Source organism: Ursus americanus, chromosome 1 (genome assembly GCF_024610735.1).
Source record: "Ursus americanus isolate L20-20 chromosome 1, mUrsAme1.1.p, whole genome shotgun sequence".
NCBI lineage: Eukaryota > Metazoa > Chordata > Mammalia > Carnivora > Ursidae > Ursus > Ursus americanus.
The window spans coordinates 19,584,439-19,601,143 of record NC_142127.1 but is presented as its reverse complement, the minus strand read 5'-3'; the positions used below and the strand labels follow the sequence as shown (position 1 = coordinate 19,601,143).

At 40.7% G+C, this 16,705-nt stretch overlaps 1 protein-coding gene across 2 annotated transcripts in view; it reads right to left on the bottom strand.

The window, feature by feature from the left end:
- The window catches only part of THSD7B (thrombospondin type 1 domain containing 7B), an 818,519-nt gene that overhangs the window by 379,615 nt on the left and 422,199 nt on the right, over positions 1 to 16,705 (bottom strand). For both annotated transcript variants that reach the window (XM_087858825.1, XM_045782780.2), the window contains exons 8-9: positions 2,047 to 2,238; positions 109 to 343 (exon numbers count right to left, since the gene is read on the bottom strand). In XM_087858825.1, the coding sequence (XP_087714951.1) occupies positions 109 to 343; positions 2,047 to 2,238 (427 nt within the window). The remainder of the gene's footprint in view (positions 1 to 108; positions 344 to 2,046; positions 2,239 to 16,705) is intronic.

Below are 16,705 nucleotides of genomic sequence, written 5' to 3'. Positions count from 1 at the left end.
TTCTTCCAGCACAGACTGAAGTATATTCATTGTTTGATAAATGTTTTGGACTAAAAATACTCAACTATGCAATAATCATATGTACTTTCAATAAATCATTGGTGATACCTTTTGGTCATCACTTGTCCCACGTGACTCTTGACACAGAAGACCCTCCGGGTCTGAATGCCCACGCCACAGGTGGCTTCTCCAGTCCAGCCAATGGTTGCATTAAGGGCAGTTACCAATGTGTCTTCAGAACAGGGGCCCCAAGGCAACGTCTCCCAGTAGAGCTGCATACAGGAATGGTCATTGCATGAACGATATTCTTGGAGGGCCTGACTAGGGGGACACGGTTTTCCACCTGCAAAGATAAAAGTCAAAAAGAATACATAGTTGTTGGTCTTGTTATTACCAGGTTGCTGTGGTTATGTCGTTCTTATTTTTATTGTTTTTGCTGTTTTAATGGACATAGAATTCCAAGGGCCTGAGGCTCTGTACCCTTCTGCCCACTCTAGGGCCATGGTCCTTTTGTCCAGAGTAATAATCTGAAGACAACATATTTCACTTTTCCCTCCTAAATAATAGGCAGCAGTACACACTGATTAGACCAAAACCAAAAACAACAACAACAACAACAACAAGACCAGATTCTATTTCCCACCTTTGGCTCATGTATCTCTGAGATAAACTCCAAAGAAATTTGCTTTTATTTTAGTAACACGATGACTACATAAATTAGTCAGTTAGGTATAGTAGCCCATGACCTTGAAGGGATAATCAGGTCAAACATGTACACTTACATACATATCACCTATATCTGGCCTCTTTTTCCTAAGAGAGCATTATTTTTCCCAGAGAATCATTCTAAGACACCCATCCTCCATCAAGCAATGCATTTCACTGCAATTTGAGAAATCCAGAAGTGTCTCTTAATGTTTGGCAGAAGAGAGCCCATCCTTAAACTCTGAAATAATATCCGACAATGTATTATCCACTGGCGAGGAGACCAGACAGATGTGCATCCTTCCACTCTTGGGTGAGTCAGACAATCAAATTTCATTACTGTCTTTTATTTCACATTTTTATATCCATGTAAAAACTGGCATTTATCTGAAGTATTGATTTTTTTCCTACTCTTCCACCCTATGATGTTTTATTCAGTGGGCCAAATGCCCAAAAAGATTTGTGACCTTGGTTTTGTTATTCTTGTTATTTTTTTCCCATTAAATACTACTGACTTTTTTCTCCTTCCAGAAATGTAAGAGACAAGACTGGGAAGCAACTGCACTTTAAGAATATGAAAATCTTCATTCATCTTGACCCTGGCCCCATTTTTCAGGATCACAGAACAGAATCTTGTTTCAAAAGTAGCTCCTCACAGCCAGTGGCCACACCACCCTGCTGTTCTAACTGAGCCATAGGCAGGCGAAGCCAAGGGAGAGCCTGAAAGAAAGGACACACACGTCTGGGGACAGAGACATCGCTGTAAATGAGAGAAGCAGCTACTCCTCCAATTTGTTCTGATGTCATGCGTTTACATTTCCATAGCACATTTTAGCTTGTTCAAAGCCATTTTCAGAGCCTTCATCTTCTTCCCTCTCACAACATGCCAGCATGACAGAACAGGAAATCAGGCCGACGTTAGTGGCAGTTCCTGGTCAAGAAGCCGTGTCTCTTGATTCCTCATTTGGAGCTCTTTTTACCAGACATATTCCAATTATATTCCCAAATGTATGAGCTACCGGAAGCTGAATGTGTGTCAATCAAACTTTGTTTTTTTCTCCAAAAAGGTATAATGAAAAATAACATCCATCTGATTGCCATGGCCTATACATAGGTTTGGGCTAAGAAAATTCATGGAAATATAGAACCCAGTCTAGATCAACTACAGGGTTAAAAAGAAAAGGCATACATGGAAATGAGACTTAATTTTTATTCAGGCAATAGAGCTATCCTATACGTACGTGGCTACGTCTACTATATGACTTTCTCAATTACCTTCTAGGAAAAAAAAATAATAATTTGGCAATTGACTCCACTGTTGAACCCTTAACTATTACTCACCTTCTCCAGCCAATGCCAGGATAGTCCTTGACCTGGTCTGTTTTCCATCTGAGTTTTTATTTGAACAAGACTGGGAACAGGATGACCACTCTGTCCACTCACTCAGCACACAATCCATTCGGCAGGGAATTTCACAAGCCGTCCTTTCAGGAGGAGGGGAGGCTGGGCAGAGACTCCCTGATACATCTTTTCCTGTAATCAACCAGATCAAGACAGATGCTGATTAATGCACAATTGAGGACAGTCCAAGGAACATTTAGGTGTGTTGCTTCCTCTGTTAACTTCAGTTTAGCTGAGAAGACTTCACCTGGTGTCTAAACCTATAAAGTGTGAAAAATGATGGCTTCTTCAGCAATTCATAATATTTATGTCCAGAAAAACTGCCAGGAAATCATTTGGCATTTAGAAAGGTAGATACCACAGCAAAACTCTCATTTGTCATCCATTGCAGGGACACAGTGGGCTTCTTCCAGGAATAATTTAGCCATGGATGGCTAGGGATAGACATGATTGACCTGCTATTGGTAACCATGTGTAATAAGTATATGTTTTCCTGCAAAACAGGGGCCAGAGTAGTCTGTTGGCCTGCAAACTTCAATTTATGTTGAAAATTCTATTCTGTGCTATAAATAATTATATCATTCTAATTACCTGTTGGGTGCTTTTACCTCCAAAAATGTAACTTTAAGCAAGGTTATTACATGATGATTCTTTTGTTCTGTTCGTACCTAGTGGTAAATAATCCCAAACCACAAAGGAAAGGGACTTGTAGTTAAAATTATATAATGTTGACACAAAAGTTGAAAGCCCATCTGAAATTTTCCCTAATACATTTACTATCACCCCTCTGAATGATCTGATGAATCACTCACACCAAAACAATTACATATATAAAAAAAAATGGGGGGTAGTTGGTTTCGTTTTGTTTTGTTTTTTCCAATGAATAGATGTTAAGACTAAGGGGATCATTTCTAAGTTACTTTTCTATATCCCAAATAATTATAATAATTTTAAAAATCCTCTTTCAGGTTATTTACTCACTATTCTTATAATTCTAGTGTTACTCTTTCTAGATAACAGTTCAACTCTTACTATTTGCCCTCATAAAAACAGAAGAATAATGATGTCATATATAGTTTGAAGTAACAACACGGAATGTGAAAGAGGCAGTTCTGTCTGTGTGACTTTACACCCGTGGAATTCTCCTGTCATAATCTGCTTGACACAAAGAATAACTACAAAAGGGACTACTGTTTATGGGGCATCTCCTTTGTGCCTGGTGGTGTCCTCGTAAGAAGCTCTTAGAGGCAGGTGTAACCCATTCTGTTTTATAGACGAGGAGTCAGTGGTTCTGGAAGGAAAACTTGCTCAGGGTCACACAGGACTGAGTTGGGAATCAAATTAAAACTTTCGGACTCCAAAGCTTCTTTCCCATTAACCACATTGTGTCTAATTCCAAGGAGATGGATATTCCTTTGCTGAGGAAGTAAATAAAACCAGCCGACAGTGAGCAAGACTGCCCGGAGGAGAAGACAGTACACTGTTAATATCTGCATTCATATTTGTAAATGAGGCCAGGATCATTGCCCCTGAGGTACAAATAAAACTTTTCAAGCATATTATGAGAAGTAATAGAGATTCTAGCAGATAATCAAGCTGAAAGACCCGTTCCAACCATTCTCTTTTCAGTCTTAATCTATTTTCAGGTTGAGTCCCCACTGTATGTTACACACATATACACATGCACACAGATACTCTCTGTCTGCCCCCTACACACACACCAGCACAGCTGAGGGCTAGTGCTTTCCCAAAGACAGAAGCAAGGAGACCAAACAAATGCCCAACCTACATCTAATCAAAAGTTAATTTCCACATTTGTGAATATTATTAACATAATTTGTATACAAAGCACTTTAAAGCAGTGTCTTGCAAAGGACATTTTTGAGGAATAATATTATTAGTAGGACTCTTACAAAAAAAGTGGGAGAAAGCTGTGAATACTGAGTCAAATTGTAAACTTGGTCTCACTACTGAAAAAAATATCAATATACAGTGTAAATTCCGTAGGTTGGAAATGGTGGGTAGTGTTTTTCAGCTTTATTTGACCAATGACCATCTTTTTTTGAGAAGAATATCTCCTAAAAGTGGTATTTTTATGAATGTGTTTTTAGAAAACCCTGCCTTCAAGAGTTATCCAATTATCAAGTTCTATTTCATGAGCGTGTACTATGTCCAAGGCATATGATGGGGCAAAAACTGGTGACGATACTATTATTTACCCCCCTCGAGTCATGATTCATAACAGAGATGAGCTATAAACATATACAAAGAAAACTCAATCCAAAAGTAAATGCCAAGTTCCACTGGTGTGTTTCAAAAGAAAATACTGTGGTAGCTCAGGGAAGAGAAGGTCCTCTGGGGTCTAGCGTGATAGCAGGAGGCCTTCCACAGGGAAAGACAGAAAGGTACAAACTCGGTGGCAATGAAAGAGGGTATTTCAGGCAATGAAAGTTTCAGCAAAAGTAGAGTGGTAGGAAAATACCATGTATTTAGAAGAAATAGGGAAGCTGCAGGAAGAGAAGAGAAAACCCATGTTGGAAGAGTGATCTGACATCAAATTCTGAATGACTTAGACACACAACTTCTGTCAGATTTCTGCCTTCCTTAAATTCCCAGTTACTCAGGTTTGCCATGACCCGAATTTGGCATCCTCCCCAGTCATCATTCAGCACCCTCAGTATTCATGTCAGGAGCTCAAATAGTTTTTAAAACCTAAGCTTTCACAGAAACTGATATACCCATTTCCTCAGTGCAGTTAAATGTCAATATTCCCACCAACATTTTGATAGCTTGTCTATACAGGCTAATTCACATGGGTGAGCAAATAGATGAGATTTTCTTTAGGGAAACCAAACCACTAGTCATAAGCAGGCTCTGTAATTTGTGAGTGAGCTGCACAATGGGATCCTGGTTACAAAGTGTTCTAGCTGTAAACAGTGAAGTGTCTACAGGTGAATCCTAAAAAACAAAACAAAACAAATAGTAAAAAAAGTGGGGGGTATCCTAGCACCACTTATCCCCTTGTATGTCACTTAACTTCTTTGAACCTCAGTTATTTCATCTGTAATAAAGAAATAACAACACCTTTCAGGGACAGTCTAAGGATTATAAATCATTTATGCAACATACACAGCAAGACATCTAGCATTTGGAGGGCTCTCAAAATACACAAAGCTTTAAAAAAAATTGTTGTTTGCAAAGGTGTATGCCACAAAAACCTAATGGCCTTCTTCACCTGAAAAATCTAGAGATTCATGTGAGAGCTATGGAAAGCACTTGCTTTGCCACTCATGTATGTGTACAAATAACCACCAACAGCTTCACAGGCTGGTTCACATAACCTATAAAAACTACTTATAATTATCCAGATCATTTTATTTATATGGCTGGTGAATCTAAACCATTTAAGAGCCAAAAATAAAGCACTTGAGCCTGAATAACCTCATCTACCAATCCACATCAGTGTAATTATCTCCCCATTGTACAGAGAGAATCTATCTCAAAAGAAGAGCATTTATACTTTCCTGTTTTCATTTTCTCGGATGGATCAATGAGACCAACTGAAATCTCAGGCAAGCATGGAAAATAAAGTGACACATGGGACAGAAACTTAGCCATTAATAGTGATTTTTGCAAGCTCTGATAATCTAATGTCATAATAAAATAGAATATATTTAGGAGGGAAATTGAATTCATCTTTCAAGAAGACTATGAAATTGCTTCCAGCCCTCATCAGCCTCCCTAGGATCAATAATGACAAACTCCACATTCTCTCCTCATGGAGTAGACTTATTTAAATCAATTGTGACTCTGAGAATATGGGGTATGATGCTGCTTCAATGTGGTCACTCCTTTTAAAAATAATTTAACATGGTGAAATTCACATTATATAAAATTAACCATTTTAGAGTAAACACTTCAGTAACATTGAGTAAACCACAGTGCTGTGCAACTGCCACCTCTATCCAGTTTCAAAACATTTCCATCACCCTTTACCCATTAAGCATTTTCTCCCCATTATCCCCTCTCCTCAGACTCTGGCAGGTGCCACGTTATGCTCTGTCTCTACAGATTTATCTCTTTTGAGAATTCCATATCAATGGAATTATACAACTTCTGATCTTTTGTGTCTGGCTTTTTTCACTTACCATAATACTTTGCAGACTCATTCGTGTTGTATGATACACTACTTTATTCCGTTTTATGATGGAATAATATTCCATTGTATGTATATACCACAATTCGTTTATCCATTCATCTGTTGATGGACACATTTTGGCTATTGTGAATAGTGCTTCTATGAACATGCTTGTATATGTACTTGTTTGCTTACTTGTTCTCAGTTATTTTCAGTATATGCCCAGGAGTAAATTTACAGGGTCATATTCATCACTCAGGTTTGTTTGTGATTCTGGGGACTGTGGCATAGATGGCCAGATGACGAGGTCTTGGCCATAGTTCACACTACTGTCCTTCTGTCTTTCCATTCCCAGATAAAAGCAAAAGTACTTAGATGAAAGAAAGATTCCTGACCATATGAATACATACTCACAATTTCCTAAACATGTTTCTTTTTCCAGTTCAAACACTAATTAAAGTATAAAGAGCTCATGTAAACTCTATGGCTACTGGTCAAGCAATCATCTAAATTTAATGCTAATAAGCTATCAGAGTTAGGGCTTTCTACAGCAAATTAGTATTTAAACTATACCTATGCTATATACTACATCCTGTAACATTCTTTGTTTTGTGACCTCTAAGGAATTAGAATATAATATTGGGAAGTACCATCTATCTTTTATATATTTTTAAGATTTATCTATTTCTTTTAGAGAGAGGGAGAAAAAGAGAGTGCGAGAAAGCATGAGTGGGGGGAGGGGCAGAGGGAGAGAGAGAATCTCAAGCAGACTCCACGCTGAGTGTAGGGGCTTGATCTCACGACCCTGAGATCATGACCTGAGCCAAAATCAAGTCGGACGCTTAACTGACTGAGCCACCCAGGTGCCCCTATCTATCTTTTACAACAGTAGAATGAACAACTATAATTCTTAATTTTCTGACTTATGTGTACAAGAAGAGAAAGGATTATAAACAAAATGGAGGAAGAAAAGAGAAACCCAGCTACTCACAAATCTACAGTATAATTCAGAAAGTAGACCAAGACCAAGACCACCATTATACAAACTTCAAATTACCTTGCTCTCCCCCCAAATAATGCACTCTGAGTACTTTATTGATATTTTCTCTTGTATATTATTATACTATCTGTGGAAAATAATGAAACAGTTATTGAAAATACTATACATGTCATAAAATTTTATGCCCTATTTAAGTCTCAGAAAAGAATGCCAATAAATGTTGATTAAATGCTTGCTGACAGCTGAGTAAGATGTCAACAGATAATACATGGCAAATTTACTGGAATTGATACGCACTTAATTTCATTTTTAAATTTAAGTGTTACTTTCTTAAAGGTAAGCAGCCGCTGGCCACTTCTGGACTGAAACCCTAATCAGCTAAGGAAATGTTTCTATTTCAAACCAATAAAAGATAAAACAAAAGCTAAGGGCTAAGCAGAATCTGTGTGCAACAACACAATGCCAGTAATCCAATGACTGTTTCTGCTTCCACCTTTCACAATTTGAAACCTATCTGTGTACCTAGCTGATACATATAGGAAGATGAAGAAACCCGATATTAGGTATTATCAGGGTCCTAATAATAAAAACAACAGCAACTGCCATAAAATAACATCAGCATCTGATATTTGAGAAAGCATAGAGGTATTATACTCTGTGCTAACCACATTAATGTAGGGGTTTACTGAATATTCAGAGGAACATCATTAGTTGGGTACCACTGTTAAACCTGAGACACAGGAAGTTTAAAAAAAAAAAAAACCTGCTCAAAGTCACGTCGTAAGTGTCTGAACTGGAACTGGAAATCATATCTGTTAGACATTACAAACTATATTCTTATCTATGATGCTGTTTCCTGGCTCCTACCTTACATGTGTACTCCTCATCACATTACTTCTGGCTGATGCCAAAATGTGAAGAAGGGATACTACCCAATCCATTGTCAGCTAGCCAATAAATTTAGTATTAGAAAGAATAAGCCCAAAGGGGTGGGCACCTTGATCATCTGGGTATTGCATCATGGGTGGGGCAGAATACGGCAATCCTCTGCAAAAATGGAAATGATAAGCGGATGGAGAAAAGCTCAGAATGGAAGGATGGTAGAGTAAGACAGAACGCAACACTGGATAGGAAGAGGAAAGCAGGGACAACAAAAACAGTACAGTGTATGGTTAGATAAATGACACAAACACAAGCTGAAACAAAATATATAATAATCACCATAGGATACTCACAAAGTTAAAAAGAAACAATAAAACTCTAATAGCAAATAAAAGAGAAAGAAAGAGAACATAAGAGCAAAGGCCAAGATGAATGGGGGGGGGACTCAAAAGAACTGGTAAGAAATAATAACAGCTAAAAATAAGAAGACAATATTTCCAAGGTAAATATGTTTATAGAAGCCAAAAGTTAGCTGAAATTTCATCTACATGGCAGGGGAGGTGTTTGTCAGAAGGCTGTCTAAGCAAGCAGCTATACGAAGTTCCCCAGCATATACTAACATCATCAGAGCAGCTCACACTTTGATCGCTTAGAATGTGCCCAGCTCAATATCACATTTTACATGTAGTTATTTTCTCATGTAATCCTCAAAGCATTAATAACAGTAAACTCATGCACCGTATGTAGTAGAGGTCAGTTATTACTCTAAGTGAATTATACATATCAGCTCCTTTAAATGTCACAACAATACTATGAGTTAAGAACTGTCCTTATGCTCATCACAGACACGACAACATTGAGTCTTAGAGAAGTCAAACAACCTGTCCGAGGACAAACACAAGTAAAACAGTAGAGCTTGAATTTGGACCTAGGCAACCTTGCTCTAGAGCCCATCTCTTAAACATGACGCTTTATTGATACTGATCTTCTACTCACTGTCAGGACAATTTACGTACGTGGCTGCACAAGGCCTGTCCGGAGGAGTCCGCCAAGCGTAGAGGATTACAATACCTTTAGGTCATGAGCGCTGTACTAAGTGTTACTCAGGGTGCGAGAAAATGCGAAAGAGCAGAAACACTAGAAACAAACTAAAACTGCTCAAATAAAAAACAAAAAACAAACTAAAATCTAACAACATGTCTTAGAGTTGAAATGTCACATTTCCTTGGGCTTAGTCACATGTTCCAGGAGAAAGTAACCAGTATTTCATGTGTGTGTGTAAAGGGTTTGAAAATTACTCATTACATCTTAGGTATGGGAAAACAATTTCTATATAGTACTGTTTTTGACATCTACCAAAATTGGATCTTGGAAAATAATGTTTTTTTGGTTTTTTTTTTTTCCCTAAAAATGACATCAATTTGCTCACAAGCCCCAATTTCTGGTTGGTAGTTGAAGACAGACAGGAGTTGGGAAGGGATGAGGAAACATAAATATATCCATTTAAAGTTCCTACTGAGGGGCGCCTGGGTGGCACAGCGGTTAAGCGTCTGCCTTCGGCTCAGGGCGTGATCCTGGCGTTATGGGATCGAGCCCCACGTCAGGCTCCTCCGCTATGAGCCTGCGTCTTCCTCTCCCACTCCCCCTGCTTGTGTTCCCTCTCTCACTGGCTGTCTCTATCTCTGTCGAATAAATAAATAAAATCTTAAAAAAAAAAAAATAAAGTTCCTACTGAAATACTCCCATTGACTGGGTCTCTGTATATCGGCACCTAGTTTCTACAGATGCACCTGCCCTACTGCTAATTTCTAGGGTCTCTGACATAGCTTCTGATTTTCTAGCCCACATACTTCATACTCACCTAGACGTGACTTCAAGCTCTTTCCAGTTTCCTGGGGCAGTCAACACCTCCACATCCCACACTGGGGCCCCCATGTCCTAAATAGGCCCAGAGAGACCAGATTGGGAGGGTGGTAAGTGGCTAGCTCTGGTGTCCATTCTGTGCCTAAACACAGTACACCATTGTCTCACTATTGCAGCCCCATTCCTATATGTGGGGTGCAGGGAACCCTGTGTGCACAGCTGCTTCCCAAAGTGTCAAACAAGGAAACGGCCCCTTTGCTTTTGCTTTCCCTTTAACCTACCTGATGCATCCATAGTTTTCATTTTCACAGCCCAATATTTCATTTTCAAGAGAAGAGAGGGGCCGGGGAAACTCATCTATGTACCTTCTCTTGATATCCTCCCTAGGCTCCTCCTTTCTGCCCAGGAAATGGGCCAATGTAGAATTCCGGCTGATGTTAAAGCTCTATGGAGTTCGTTGGCCCATCTTGATATCTACAGGGAGCTATTTGGAATTTACAAAACACTTTTCTCCCATATGCCCGGCTCTTGCATATGAATCCTGGTTTTCAAGATTATTGTCTCATGAAAAGAGTTTTGCAAGTGCCATTTTGGGGCACTGACTTATACTATCTTTTCATTTAAGGTATAATAATCTAGATCTTTTGGACACAGTGCATAGCTCAGAAATCAGGGTGTGGGGGGGATGGGTCTTGTCCACAACAAAAAAAAAAAGGTACACTGTTACATCCCAAAACACAATCTGATGACATCCATTTAGTATGGAAACTCTGTTTGTCATGAGAATTTAATAGAGATTCTTTATATTTTTTAAAAGATGAATCCAGAATGATAATATGGAATATGTAATGTAGGACATGCTTCTTCAAAAGGGAAAATCTTGAAGGAAATAAACAGTGATTTATAAAGAACAGAATATTTGATGAGTTGTGACATCTGGATTTGAGTTCTGCCTTAAACACCTAACCAAAATGTGGCCCTCGAAAACTGTTAGGCTTTTTTATGGCTTCAGATGCCTTATGAAAGTGGTAGGAGGGGCAATGCTATCATCCCTGATTATATTATTCGGTCTGGTGAAAGATCAAAGAGGCTAATGTAAAATAATACTTTGGAAATTGCAAAGAACCATTTATATATAATGTGGCTTTTTATTATTGGTGAAAATGGGGATAAAGGATATCCCAAATAGAAAAATGATTTGGATCAAAGATACTATCTCTATTCTCCATCCTAATTTTGTCTTAGCCAGAAAAATAAAAGAGGAACTGAAATGAGTATAAAGGCAGAAACAATATTATTCATTTCATCTGTCTATCTAACTGTCTATTTATATATCTCACTATTCAGAAAAGGATCTGGACCAGCTTGAATATGTGGTGTACCTTTAGAAACTACTTCAAGTTGTCTAAAAGTTTGCAAACACTTGAAAATCAGTATTTTTTAAGTTAAACTGGGTAAGTCAATAAAGTGAACTGATAAGAGAGCAGTAAAGAATTATCATTTCTTTCTATATAATTAACCTTCAGAAACATAATTTGAATGCCTGTAAACAAGAAATATAATTTATTTAGCTACCTCATTATTGTTGCACAATTAAGATGTTTTCAATTTCTCTGTGACAAATAACACTGCAAAGAATATTCTTGACCATAACATTGATTGATTTCCTAAGAATAAATTTTAAGAATGGAAAAACAAAGTCAAGGAACATGAACTTCATTACAATACTTGAGAAAAGTTGCCAATGTGTTTTTTTTTTCATTATTTACCATTAGCCACAAACTTTTAAATTCACATACAATAAATTTCCCTCTGTATTGTAGAGATCAATGGGTTTTGGCAAATGCGTAGAGCCTTGTATCTAGTACCATTATCATGATACAGAACAGTTCTATCAACACAAACAGATCTTTGTGCTACCCCTCTGGGGTCACTCTGCCCTTGGCAATCCTCATCCCTGGAAACCACTGATCTGTTCTTTGTCTCTATAGTTTTGCTTTTGTCATAAAAAATGGAATTACACAGCACGTAGTCTTTGTAACAAAGTGCATTTGAGGGGCAACCATGTTGCTGCATGTATCAAGAATTTATTTGTTTTTTTGTTTGTTTGTTTATGACCTGCATAGCATTCCATTCTATGCATGTAGCATATTTGGTTTATCCATTCCCTTGCTGAAGGACATTTGGGCTGTTTCCACATTTTGGTTATTATGAATAGGTTCACGTAGGTTTTTGTATGAATATAAGTTTTCATTTTGGGGGGCATAAATAATTAGGCATTCATTGTAACACTGGGTAATATGTAAGTATAGATTTTATAAGCAACTGCCAAGCTATTTTCCAAAACAGCCGTACCATTTTGCCTTCCCAACCATGTATGGAGAGTCTAGTTGCTCTGACTCCTGACCAATGTTTGATAGGACCATATTTTTGGTGTTTGTTTAGTTTTCATCATTCATATAGGGGCACAGTGAGATTACACTGATGTGTTGATTTGCATTTTCTTAATGACTAATGATGGTGAACATCTTTTCATGTGCTCGTTTGTCATCTCTATATTGTCATTGGTAAAACATGTATTCAAATCTTTGCATCATTTTGTAATTGGGTTGTGCTGTAAACTAAATGTTTGTGTTCCTTCAAAATTCATATCCTGAGCCCACAATGTGATGGTATTGGACGTGGGGCCTTTAAGAGAAAATTAAGCTTAGATTTTCATGACAGCGGGACCCTCATGATAAGATTAGTGTCCTTACAAGAAGAAAAAGAAAGAGCGCATGGTAAGAAGGTGTCTGTCTATAAGCCAAGGAGCGGGTGCTCACCGGATACCAGATATGCAGGCATCTTGATCTTGGACTTCCAGAACTGTGAGAAATAAATGTCCATCGTTTAAGCCACCTAGTCTGGTTCTGCTATAGCCACCAAAGCTGACAAAAACAGGTTGTTTGTTTTCATATTGTTAGGTTTTGAGAGTTCTTTATAAAAGCTGGTATTGAGAGGATGTGACCACTGGTCGACCAGTGAGCTGGACCCATGCAATCAGAGGCTCCTCACTCCTTCCCTTGTCCTTGGAATATGCATTCCCCTTGCCTTCCCCTCTCCCAGATGCTGCCCCGAAAACAAGGCCTTGAGATACTGATGTGGTATTGAGACCATCTGGACTGAATACATGACTGAATCCATTGAAGGCCTCTATATAAACTTCCAAGATCTGGCAGGCAGGTGTATAAATCTACTCATCTTGTAACTGCCCAAGACAAGCCTTGTATGTAAGTTCCCTCACTCATTAAACCTGCCGCCTGCCAATCTGGAGCAGCCTCTTTCCTTCTTCAGCCTCTCTCTGCTTTCTGGGAATGGGGAGCAGTTTCAGATTGCACTCAGAAATTTCCCAAGGAGAATGTACTAATAAGTGATGAGAAGACAGAAGAAATGGGCCTTAGGAAGTGGAATCCATGGGAACAATCCTGATTTGTCCACTGACATCTAAGTAGGGAGGAGTGGCCCATCTCTTAGATGCTTGTGGACTATTCTGTGACAGCGGGGGTGAGGCTTTAGTGCACCTGTGTGAGGCACAGCGCCCAGCGCACTGCAGCACCAAAGAAAAACAAAGGGCCACGATGGGCTGGCCTCTACTGTGGGCAGCTCGGCTGGCCACCGATGCCCCCCACTCCCCAGAGGCTGCAGCTCGGGTTACAGAGTTGGAGGAAGAGCTGAGGATACAGGATGTATGGGCGTCCACTACTCTGCCGGCTCCAGGGCTGGCCGACAAGGTGGGAGGGCAGGAGCATCAGCTGGAGACCTTAGCGCGCCCTTCTGCGAAGCTAGGAGGGTGCAAGAGATCTTGGATGAAGATCTGGGCACCTGTGACAACGCCTGGTTAGGATGTTAAGCAGTGGAATCCCCAGGAAAAAAGGAGAATGAAGAGGAGGATTTTGTAATTGACAGCGAACCGGGGAATGTCCCATGCCCTCTGACCCTTGATACAAAGGAAAGCAAAAGCACAGCAACAGCCACCCCAGCTGGCACAGCCCCTGACTCAGGAAACATTCTTGACGAGAGAATATATGCCTACTTCCCTTGTTGATACAGCTGCCAAGTTCCCACAAAAAGCGAGGGAAAGTGTCCAGACTTGGTTAGTGCAGCTATGGGAGACAGAGGGCCATGGCATTTCTCAGACAGGGCAGAAAACAGAGAGAGAAGGTAAAACATCCCCACACATCCTTCCCTCCAGCAGCACCCGCATGGTACTAGGAGGATTCAAGGTACTCACTCCCTTATACACTGGATTATTCTACCCTACCAGGAGGCTTGGCCCAATGAGGGAAATCTATAAGGGAGGTACAGCACATTCTTGGGGGGTTGGGAATGAGACAGGCCACCTACACCCTTGTCTTTGAAGATCCTGATCAGACCACATTCACAACAGAAATGAAAGCTAAGACACTCCAGGTTGCCCCCAGTGCCTGGTATGAGACACTGATATACAGGCTCAGCCCAGTTGTAAGACAAGACATTCACGAGGTTGAGCAATCCATTGCTGATCTGGGGGAAAGTGACAAGTTCCAGGAACGCACACTGTAGAAAAGACCCAAGACACAGGGAGTTCAGAATGCCAAAAGGCTATCCCACTTGGCTGTAAAGGGTTCAGTAAAAATAACCCGAAAGCAGATATGGTTTGACCTCATTGCTGCAGGACCCTCATGTAAACAGGTAGACTGACGACCTAATGCTATGTTGGTTGGCCTGTGGAAAGCCTTAAAACCTGGACAGTAGATCAGACCTGCCCCATGTACCCCTACCACCCATGACGCCTGGCCTGTTCCAGCAGAGGCCTCAGAGATATAGTCCTATTTGGGGTGAGTGCCTCCCATGTCCTAAGGACAGGATGCAGACCAAGACTGCCTCCAGGTGAGAGCCACTGGAGGGGACTGAGACCTCATGTAGAATTCAGTATTTGCTAGTCCCCCAGAAATACACAAGAGGTGACAACTATGGAGGATACAGGAGCCATATATACTCTAACACATGGTAACCTTCAGAAGTTTCCTGGCCCCTCGGTGCCATCAATAGGGAGGCAAAAATTTAGTCAGGAAGGTCCTTTGATACTGCAAATTGGACATTCTCTCAACTCACCCACCGCCCACCGTATGAGGTTTTTATCTCTCCAATACCAGAGAATATATTGGGCACTGATATCTTACAAGGTCAAACTCTGCAAACCTCTATCAGTGAATTCCATCTCCAGGGTTAGAGTGATCAAACCAGTGTAAGGAGGAAATGCCAACCGGCAGCCAGTAAGCCTGCCACCCCACAGAGAGTGGTAACTGTCACACAATATAAATTGCTGGGGGGCACAAGGAGATCAGAGAAACTATCCAAGAACTGCACTGAATGATTGTTGTACGTCCTGTCCATACTTCTTTCAACAGCCCAGTATGGCTGGTAAAAAACTACCAAGGTTTTTTTCTCAGACTACCAAGAATCGAACAAGGTAATGTCCCCTATCCATGCAGCTGTGCCCACCACTCCCACTATTTGAGATCCCTTTGCCAGGGTCATAGGAGTGCTCTGTGTTGTGCTGGGCTTAGCAAATGCCTTTTCCAATATACCCAAGATCAATTTACCTCCACATGAAAGGGGCAACGGTGGACTTTTCAAGTGCTTCCCAAGGTTACCTGCACAGCCCCACCATATGTCATGGGATGGTAGCCCAGGACCTGTCCCTGCTTTCCTTCCCACATTAGTAAAACAGATCCATGACACTGATGATATAACGTTAACAAGTGAAGACGTGTCTCTGTGGCAGGACACACTGTAGGCTCTGCTGGAGTATCTGTGAGGGAGAGGATGGATGGTGAACCCACTGAAATTCAAGACCCAGGAAGCACCATAAAGTTTCTGGAAATCATGTGGTGCATGTTGTCCCGGAAGTTGTGACTGATAAAATGCAAGTTAATCAAAGCTCTAAAAGTGTGAGTCAGTGCAAGCCTTTTTAGAGATTTGAGAGTTTGGGAGGAGTTTTATTCCCCACCTGAAACAGTGCCTCCATCTCTTCTACTACCTGGTAAAGAAAGGACACATAAGGGGCTGGGAATCCAAACAGCAAGCTGCTTTTGAGAAGACAAAACTCCAATGAAGCAGATTAGAGCTGTGGGCATCCCTCAAGCGGAGCTACCATTTGAGTTACGTGTGTCCGTGACTCTGGAAAGTACGGGTTGGGCACTGTGGCAGAGAGAATGGAGGGAGAGATACACCCCTAGAATTTTGGTGCTAGCTCTGGAAGGGATCAACAACTTGTTATGCCCATACCGTGTGTACAGAGCTCCTCAGGTAGAGCCTCTCTCAAAGGAACAGCATATCAAGGTAAGAACTTCCCTTCCTATCAAGGGTGGGTTGAAAATGCGTTGTGTCCACCCATCTGTGCCATGGCTCAAACCCGTTTGGGCTACGCAGCAAACCTACCTGCAGCAGAGGCGCACCCGGTCCACCAGCCCACCGTCTCTAGAAGTGTGGGAGCTAGAAGGCCCTGTAGAAAACATAGATCCTCCAAATGCCCCGTCCTTATTACTGTGGCGGACCCTGTGGCATGGAGAGAGGGAGTGGCGGGAATTCCAGCCGATGCCACTATAAAGAAGGGTCTAGTGGAGGCAATCTGTCCACACGGATTGTGGTCCCCATTCAGCCCAGCACAGACACCATCTGGATGGAAACAAGAA